Raw genomic sequence first — 9,451 nt, 5'->3', positions numbered from 1 at the left:
CACCACTAAAGAAATGTAACAAGCTTTGCCAAGATGTTGGCAGGGTTGGAGCGTTTGAACTGCAGGGAGATGATGCATAGGCTGGGGCTGTTTTCTCTGGAGTGTCACAGGCTGAGGGGCGACCTTATAAAGGTTTATAAAATCACAAGGGGCATGGATAGGGTAAATGGATATGGATAGGGTAAATCTTTTCTTTGGGTTGGGGGACTCTAGAAGTAGAGTTTGGGATGAGAGGGGAAGAATTTAAAAGGGACCTAAAGGGGAACTTTTTCAGACAGAGGTTGGTGTGTGTATGGAATGAGCTGCCAGAGGAAGTGATGGAGGCTGGTACAATTACAACATTTAAAAGGCATCTGGATGGGCATGTGAATAGGAAGAGTTCTGAGGGATATGGGCACGTGTTGGCAAATGTGACTAGATTAATTTAGGATATCTGGTCAGCTTGAACGAGTTGGACTGCAGGGTCCATTTCCGTGCTGTACAGAATCTCTATGACTCTGTCTCTCTCTATGACACAACGATGCCAAGGAGTATGGGGAGAGCACATGAGAATGCTGTTGAGATTAAGGTTCAGCCGTGATCATGCTGAATGGTACAGCAGGCCTGATGGGCTAAATGGTCTACTGCTGCTCCTATTTTCTCTGTTTCCAAGTTTCTCACCAGTTCTGCACATTGTTGGGTTGTTTTCGCATTAACAGGCAGGTAGAGCTTTGAAACGGTGAGTAATTAGGTGTTCATTATGACATAGATGCCTTTCTATTAAATATCTGCCTTAATGGTGTAAAACATTACATATACAATGGATGACCCTCATGGTTATTGGTTTGGCTCAGTTGACAGTACTTTCATCTCTGAGTCATAATGGTAGCAGGTTTAGGTCCTTTCTCACTGGTTCCAATCTAAGAAAGCCCTCTGCCTGCCCAGGGAGTTTCAACTTGTTTAAAAACAGTACCAAAGTTTCATCTTTCAAACATAAGGTATTGTTGCTGTTATTTCTTTGGTATTTGAATTCCTATCAGGAACAGGGAGAGCTGGAGTAAGGTAGGACTACATTGTGTTTGCAGATCTGACTGGAGATCAGTGTTATCAGCCCTTGTACTTACTTTTAAGTTTTCATAGTGTGACTTTTTTTTCTAGCGGATGAGGCCAAGATTCCTACAAGGATAATGCTCCAGCTTACAAACCATACCTGCAGTGGCGTCGAAAAGTGTGGCGCTGGAAAAGCACAGCAGGCCAGGCAGCATAGGAGGAGCAGGACAGTAGACATTTTGGGTACTGATGAAGGGCTTCTGCCCGAAACATTGACTCTCCTGCTCCTCGGATGCTGCTTGACCTGCTGTGCTTTTCCAGCGCCACACTTTTCGACTGTGACTCTCCAGCATCTGCAGTCCTCATTTTCTCTATACCTTAATGTCATCGGTTTTAGTCAACATCCGATTTCTTTCCCTTACCCTAACCATCTACACACGACTATTTGGTGACTGTGAAAAGTTATTTTCCACCTTTAATGGAGCATTTCTAATATTGCGATAAAGTAAGAAAGAGCCTGGAAGTGACAACGATCAGCCGACTAACGAGGTCTTGTAACAGACTAGGCCCTACCTCGGGCTCATCAGCTCGCACTCGAGTCCCAGCACGGGTGGTGTGTAACAACACGGTGGATTGTCGAGGCTGGAGATCTTCCCGATATGCCTGAGGCGAACAGAACGAGGGAGTTCCCTGGTCAACCGCAATAGTGTGGGAGCTGCAGCGCGCCTGCCTCCCTACATTTAAAAACAATTAACACGCCCTCTAGCCATGAGCCGCCACTCTTCTTGTTCGGTTGAACTACCCATATTTCGTTTTTTGTTAATATCCGCTGTAGATACGGTTGCCAACCACATTTCGAGTGCTGGGGTACCTGAGCAGCATTCTGCTTCTAATGTTGCCAGAAAGGGCTGTTTTCGTTCTCCGGCAACCCGATCCCTTGGAGCTGAACAATTCAGCTCTCTATTACCGTACACAGAACGTCATTGGTGATTGAAGCAATGTTGGATTAAAAGACATATCTCATGCTGCAATTTCGATTTATTTGACTCTAATAATGAGGAATGTTAAAGCAACAAAAATCTCACTACTCTGGAATGAGTACATTATCACTTCTAACGTGAACATTGATGCGAACGACAGGTTGTCTAATTCTGCGACTGACGAATGCTTTGTGTTTCTCGTTACATTCCCGCTCAACAATGGATAATATGAGGCGTGCCATTGTACTGTAACGCACCACCTTTGCCAAACAAGAGAGCTTTTCAGTGTCTTTAACATACCAGTAAATAAAGCGCTTCTAAAGGGGAAATAAAATATATTACTTATTTTACAGTTCTGAGGCTATCGTGAAACGGTAGAAGAGTATAAAATAATATATTTCCAATAGTATTTCAAACAAAGAACCTATTTAAAATTCCAGATAATTTGTACCGTATTTCGCATTACAGCAAATACATGAACACGGAACAGAGACAAAAAGTTTATAAATAATGTTTCTCTTAAATTAATATAAATACCTTTTCATCCAATAATTATAAAATTACTAGCGTTTATACGATTCTATTAAGTACGGCTACTAATAAGTGAAACTTGTAAACATTCTACAGTGAGCCAGTAGGATTCAACACTTGGACTTTGTGGAACACAAGTCGAAACAGCTTTAGTTAAAGCAAACTTTGAAACGTGGGTAGAGCCATAGGGAGGTTGTCCCTCCTGTTCTGCATTGTCAGCGAAGCCCTGGGGGGAAAAAAAGAGAGAATGACTTTGGCATGTGCACAGACAGATTTTCAGAAGTAATCAAGGGATCGTTTGAACATTCAAAGTTGAACCCCAATTACGGGATGACTTAATTCCTATACACAATAGAAAATCCTTATTGAAACGTCCTTTTTAAAATCAATTGAATTTAATAATTTTCATGTGATATTTTAGTCTTTGATAACAGTTGACAAACGTTATGCTCTGCAAATGTTTTTGTATATCAGTTAAATTGTTAGAAATATGGTGGAAGATTATCCATTAATTGCTGACTTCCCTGATTTGCAGATCGATGGAAATCTAGGTATGACCTGAACCCCTGAAAACAAAACAGGTTTTGTGGTACCCCTCTGTTCAATGTATGAGGCTGAATTGATAAACTGCCCAGCTAATTTTAATTTGCATGTGACCAAGTCTTTTTGGTGAGGCTATAATGATGTCGACCCGAGTAGGATTTTATAGCTGTCATTTACATTCTCAAGTGGAAATTGTTGGCAAAAATGACATTTCCAAAAAATCACCATAGCAGACGTCAATCGGTGTCACTGTCTAGAAATCTCTTACCTCGAGTTAAATGGTCAGCATCCCAAGTCACTCATTGCGCCAATTCTATCCAATTTCACTCCAAAACATCCTCCTGTTGACCCCTTCTTGCTTCTCGTCTTTAATCTCAAGGGACTGTTGGCAATGTCACTGAGGAGTTGTATAAGGGAACCATCAGGAACCCTGTGTTGGCTTCCGAGGTCCTGCAAGTTCTCGTCCCAGGTACGCTGGCCATTTTGCAGGTGGAGTGAGGTGCCAACGGGAGATGTCCCGTCTGTTCCGTCCTCCAAAGCTTCTTGTAACAGATAGCGCTCAACCTCTCCCTCCAACAGTTTGGACAAAGTCTGCAAATAAAGGGGGCGGGGAGGGTTAAATTTCGAATCCTTCGAAGTGTTTCTTTAAGCAACGCAAGTATAATTTAGGAAAATTTGACGTGGAGATGGATTGCGCAATTAAAATGAGACGTATGTGTTGATTATGACCTTTTGATCGATTAATGTGCATGTAAATTAATGATTCTTGGGAGCATTACATTTAGAAATTGTCACAAACAATAACGTATTTCAAATTCGATTGAAAATCACGATGAAGTAGGTATTGTCATCAGTCGATGGCCAAATTGAATGCTAAATGCTCATTGCGTGGTTGGTCTTTGTACATGTCTTACATTTGATACATACGTGCGTGAGGTATCATGATTCGGAGATGCCGGTGTTGGACTGGGGTGTACAAAGTCAAAAATCACACAACACCAGGTTATAGTCCAACAGGTTTAATTGGAAGCACTAGCTTTCGGAGCAACGCTCCTGAGCGACGCTCCGAAAGCTAGTGTGCTTCCAATTAAACCTGTTGGACTATAACCTGGTGTTGTGTGATTTTTAATGAGGTATCATGGTATGGTACTCAAAAATGACCGTCTATGCAAACTTTGGGTTCAAACAGACCTTTCATCCCACTTATGGATGAGCAATAAAAGCGAACTCTTGCAAAAGAACAAGTGGTCTTGGTGCATTCAATGAATGCACCAGTGTAGACATCTTGTGCTGCTAACAGACCGTAGATGAGAATCTGTATCCTCCACAACCACCTGATGAAGGAGCAGCGCTCCGAAAGCTAGTGCTTCCAGTTAAACATGTTGGACTATAACCTGGTGTTGTGTGATTTTTAATTTTGTACACCCCAATCCAACGGCATCTCCAAAACATGCAACAGGGCAAGGGATTCTAGAGGTGGGTTGGCAGAGGGAGCTGATGTAGTTTAACTCATGCAGCACGTGGTATTCGCTAATATATAACGGATTGGGGACTGATTGCAGGTCAAATTCTGGCCGTGGTTTTCTTTTCATTGAAAGGGTTAATTCGGATCTCTGACCAGATCCACAGTTATATTACGAACGGTTTTAATTCTGTTGTTTTGAAGGAGACCACCAAACAAGTGTGTTTAAGGTTACACGGGCGTTGAATACTGACAACACGGATTTAGTAACTGGCAGCTTTCTTACATTGGTTTGAGACTTACGCTGCTCTCGTGTTTTTGTTAGCTCTTGAGCTGATCACTGTCAGTCCGTGTACAACCTAAACTACATTAAACACTAAACTGATCGATTACTATGCGGTGTTATTATTACTATACTACACCAGTGTACCACAGTTGAAGAAATCTCTGTGGCAAATTTTATAGATATTTCAAGCAGACCTGGTTAGTGGATTGCCAATGATCAATTGTTACACTGTCCGTTTCATTTAGCTCAAGGTTGAACGTTAAGGAAAGCGATTAGACTGGATTGCAGCCTATAGTGAAGTAGGAGTGATTCCTCTTACCTCGAGGTTGTTCTGTAGTCTGGGTCTGGCTTGAACTTGGATAAGGAAGAGTAGCAGGAGTCTCCAGTAGTAAACTGTGTTGGTGCTCATCTTTGTACTGTCTGGTGGATCTCCCGTGTTTTCTCTTTGGTCCTTTTCTCCTTCGCTGTTGTCTTCTCAGTCGGATTCGGAGACTTTTATCCTTTTCATGCTGACGTCATATCGCCTAAGGTTGTCATTCATAATAATGTCAAGTATCTTTCGTCACTCCATTAAGATAAGGAACAGAGGCAGGATGGAGAGAAATTCCCTTATAAATTTTATTTATTGAAAAGCTGAACAGTCAATCATGGTCCCGTTTTATTTATGGTAAAATCATACTCGAAGAAGGCAGAGAAATGCAACTATTTCAGGTGGTCGTTTTTTATGTAGATCTGGAAGAAAACTGAATAACATTTAAACGATTTCATCCATAACCCAGCAGGCACTTTTGCCTTCGACTTAGGAAGTTGTGTATTCCGGTGACAAAATGTAGTTGACTCTCCAGTGCAGTGTTGAGGAAGCAGGACATTGTTGGGAATGCTGTCTTTTGGATGGGATTTCAAACCAATCTCTGAAGGTACATGTAAAAGATCCCATAGCATTGTTTCAAAGACGAAGACGAGATTATTTATCCCCAACGTCCCTGAAAATGCTTCCCCACAAAAATCAACATCACAAAAGCAGATTATGTGATCATTATCTATTTGCTGTTTCCCAAGCCATCCTCTACAGCACTTCCACTTCAAAAATGCATATTTACCTGTCAAGCCTTTGGGATATCCTGAGCAAAGTGCTCTAACTTCATTTCTTAGTGCATGGTCAGTTCGTTTGAATGTGCCATAGCTTTAAATTTTTCTATGCAGTTGTACAGATGCAGCATCTTAAGGGAACTATTTGTGAGTGGCCTGCATGGTATCTTTGTGTGTGGCCTTTGGTGCGCCATTTATGGAGAGATTTGGTCTTCATAAGACTGTTCAAAGGCACTATAGAAATGCCAAATCTTTTATTGCTTTAAAAATGTTGATTGGTAGACTCAATTACAACAAAATATTTCCATAAATTGATTTCTGCAAAATCCCTGGTCAGTTAAAAAAAGGACATCTATTGAAATATCCATTTGAGATGGGGGGTTGTAAGGATGGCAACTATTAGTAAGTGATAATGAGTAATGTGATCTGATTTCCTTAAAACTTTAGGGTTTGGCCTATTGCCTTTAAATTGAATAGAACTGTGAGAGGGAGTGGAGAGTGAGATGGAGAGATAGAATTAGATTGATATTGAGACAGAAGGGGACAGAGAGAAGTTAGAAAAGCAGACGGTCATGGAGAGAAAAAAATAGAAAAAGAGAGAAAATGAAATCATAACAATAGGAAGGAGATAAGATTAAAGAGAAAATGGAACCTGGAAATTAGTAATAAGGAGTTTGGTTAAAGTTTTCCAAACAGCTTCAGAGACTGGTTCATGATATTTCTTATGCAATGGTTGATGGAAGTCTATAACATGAAGGACAAGAGGTTTAGAGGGGATTTGAACAAAACCTTTTTTCACACAGCGGGTGGTGAGAAGCTGGAATGTATTGCTTGGAAGGGTAGTAATGGCAAGAAATATCATTACCTTTAAGAAGTACACAGATGTGCACTTGAAATGTCATAACATTCAAAGCTATAAATCAAGTGCTGGAAAGTGGGATTAGTTTAGATAAATAGGTGCAGACTCAGTGGGTCAATGGGCTGGAGGATCTCTTCTGTATTATACAATCCTATAACCTATAGTCCATTTAAATATAAGTTTGTACCTGGGAAACCTGACATGCCTCATTGATTGAACAGTAATTATTTGGCACGATTCTCAAATAAATCAGATATCTAGTGCAGGATTTACTTCTCTTTTATCAACTCTTTCATAATATACAAAAAGAGATGTATCACTATAATACTGGAAATCTTAAGTTGTTGATTGTGACTTTGAACTGTTCAGTGATTCTGCACAGCCTGGTCCAACCCATTCTGCTGCAATCAGCAATGGCAAACAAGTACAAAAACAAGAAACTTGTATCAGTATATTCACTGGAAGATTCCTGAAGAAGGGCTCATGCCCAAATCGTCGATTCTCCTGCTTCTTGGATGCTGCCTGACCTGCTGCGCTTTTCCAGCAACACATTTTCAGCTCAGTATATTCACTGCCAATTTGTGGATTCTATAATTTACCAATTGTAAAACCAGTTCATGTAATAATAAATATTGCCCCACTGTGCTGAGAGGACTGTCTGCAACCTTGATGTCATATTTGAATTCGAGATAAACTTCCAACCACATATCTATGTTGTTACTCAGACTGTCTATGTCCACCTACCTGATTTTGTCTGATATTGTCTCTGTCTCAGGTTATCTATTGCTGAATCTTTCCATTTCTGGTCAGTTTTGAGGATGTAAAGAGTCTGCAAGGAGACATAGGCATAAGTGACTGGGGGGGGGGGGGGGGGGGTGCGGGAAATGATAGATGGAGTATAATATGGGTTAATATAAACTTACCACTTTTGCAGGAAGGGCAGAAAAGCAGTATGATATTTAAATGTAGATATTGCAAGATTTGGTGGCACAGAGAGATCTGGGGTTCCTGTTACATGAATCTGTGTTAATCCTCTCCAGCATCTGCAGTCCTCACTTTCTCCTATAATCATGTTAATATGCAGGTACAGTAAAGATTAGGAAGGTTAATGGAATGTTGTTTATTGCAAGGAGAGAGGAATTTAAGAGTTGGGAAATTTTATTGTGTAAGGCATTGGTGAGACCACATTTGGAGTACTGTGTACAGTTCTGGTGTTAGTATTTGAAAATGATGAATGTTTTAGAAGAAATTCAGAGAAGTTTGACTTATCTTATGGATAAAGGTTAAACAAGTTGGCCTTATATCTCTTGAAGTTTAGAAGAATGATAGGTGATCTTTTTGAAACGTATCAAATCTTGAGGGGACTTGATAGTATGTACACCAGGAAGATGCTTTCTCTTTTGGGGAGATTAAAATTCAGGGATTTACTTTACGAAAATGATGCTTTTAAAGGGGGCTGGGTCTTCAAATGTATTCAAGACTAAGTTAGATAAAATGTTGATAATCGAGGGCTTTGGGATGCAAGCAGAAAACTGGAACTGAGATCACAACCAGATCAGCCATTATCTTATTGAATAGTGTAGCAGGCTCAAAGAACCAAATGGCCTACTGGTACTCTTACATTTTTCTACCTTTCATAATTTTACAATAACTTGCTCCATGTCTCATTCACCCAACACTTCTATATGCACTGACCTATATTGGCCTCTTACTTTGCAATTGTCATTCTTATTTCAATCCCTCTGCTGCTCTTATTTCTGTAACTCCTTCTAGGTGTATAATATCCAAGATGTCTGCTCCACTCCAGTCTAGTTTCTCACACATCTCTAATTTTAGTCAGTCCATAGTTGGCAGCCTCCAGCGCCTCCATCTTTCCTTTAGTTGCTTTTCAAAATGCACCTGTGTGATTACACTTTTGGTTATTTGTCTTATTATCTCTTTATTTGGATCAGAGTCAATTATTATTTGCTAATGTTCTTGTGAAACATCTTGGGATGTTTTGCTGCATTAAAGGTGCCATATAAATACAAGTTGTTGAATGTATGGTGTTTATTTTGGTGTAAGGGTGAAAACAGCCTCTAAGTGGGTGGGTGCTGCACTTGTAAGAAGCTCCAGTTTAAATGTCTGATTTTCGAGTACAGGTTTGGGGCTAATTGCTAATTAGCATGATTTTCACTTCCCTGGAGCTGCTAAAACAGACACCTGCAGATTTCGAACTCAAGAGCTGATTAGAAGCAATTTCATGGAGTAGTTTATATAGTTTCCATGCACCCATTTTTAATGAGTGTGCTGCCTGACATACAACAGTGTGTTTCAGGAAGGTTGAGGAACTGAGAGAAGAGGGATGATCCTTGGACATGCAAGTGGAGGTCCTGGTGGAGGAGATCCAGAGGAGGAGGAAATGTCTTATACCTGTATGGAGGAAGTAGTCCACCTTACATCCTGTCAATTTTGCTAGTTTGTATTGCTCCCTTGACACCACATCCTCTGCCCATTTCTATTCAAGACCAAGGAAAGATCCCAAACAAGATTACCATTCATAAACTCTCAATCTTTCCTTGTGATTCCTCTATGATGTCCAATAGAGGAGAGTAGATCAGTACTCAGAGTCAAGATTAGAGTGGTGCTGGAAAAGCACAGCAGGTCAGAGGAGCAGGAAAATCGATATTTTG

At 40.5% G+C, this 9,451-nt stretch overlaps 1 protein-coding gene across 1 annotated transcript; it reads right to left on the bottom strand.

The window, feature by feature from the left end:
• Positions 1-2,049: 2,049 nt before the first annotated feature.
• LOC122540332 (C-type natriuretic peptide prohormone-like) lies at positions 2,050-5,310 on the bottom strand. Its single transcript, XM_043675887.2, has 3 exons — positions 5,151-5,310; positions 3,352-3,674; positions 2,050-2,766 (listed from the first exon to the last, which is right to left on the bottom strand). The coding sequence occupies exons 1-2, from the start codon at positions 5,238-5,240 to the stop codon at positions 3,366-3,368; spliced, it is 399 nt and encodes a 132-aa protein (XP_043531822.1). The 5' UTR covers positions 5,241-5,310; the 3' UTR covers positions 2,050-2,766; positions 3,352-3,365.
• Positions 5,311-9,451: the final 4,141 nt, after the last annotated feature.

Source organism: Chiloscyllium plagiosum, unplaced genomic scaffold (assembly GCF_037043375.1).
Source record: "Chiloscyllium plagiosum isolate Xiang-an unplaced genomic scaffold, Cpla_swu_hap1 HiC_scaffold_37, whole genome shotgun sequence".
In the NCBI taxonomy this organism is placed as follows: Eukaryota; Metazoa; Chordata; class Chondrichthyes; order Orectolobiformes; family Hemiscylliidae; genus Chiloscyllium; species Chiloscyllium plagiosum.
The sequence above is the reverse complement of the archived record's forward strand: the minus strand, read 5'-3'. Positions and strand labels throughout refer to the sequence as shown.

Coding starts and splice junctions, on each gene's coding strand:
- LOC122540332 (XM_043675887.2), bottom strand. CDS start 5,240: ATGAGCACCAACACAGTTTACTACTGGAGACTCCTGCTACTCTTCCTT. Junction 3,675..5,150: donor GACTACAGAACAACCTCGAG/GTAAGAGGAATC, acceptor CTTTATTTGCAG/ACTTTGTCCAAACTGTTGGA.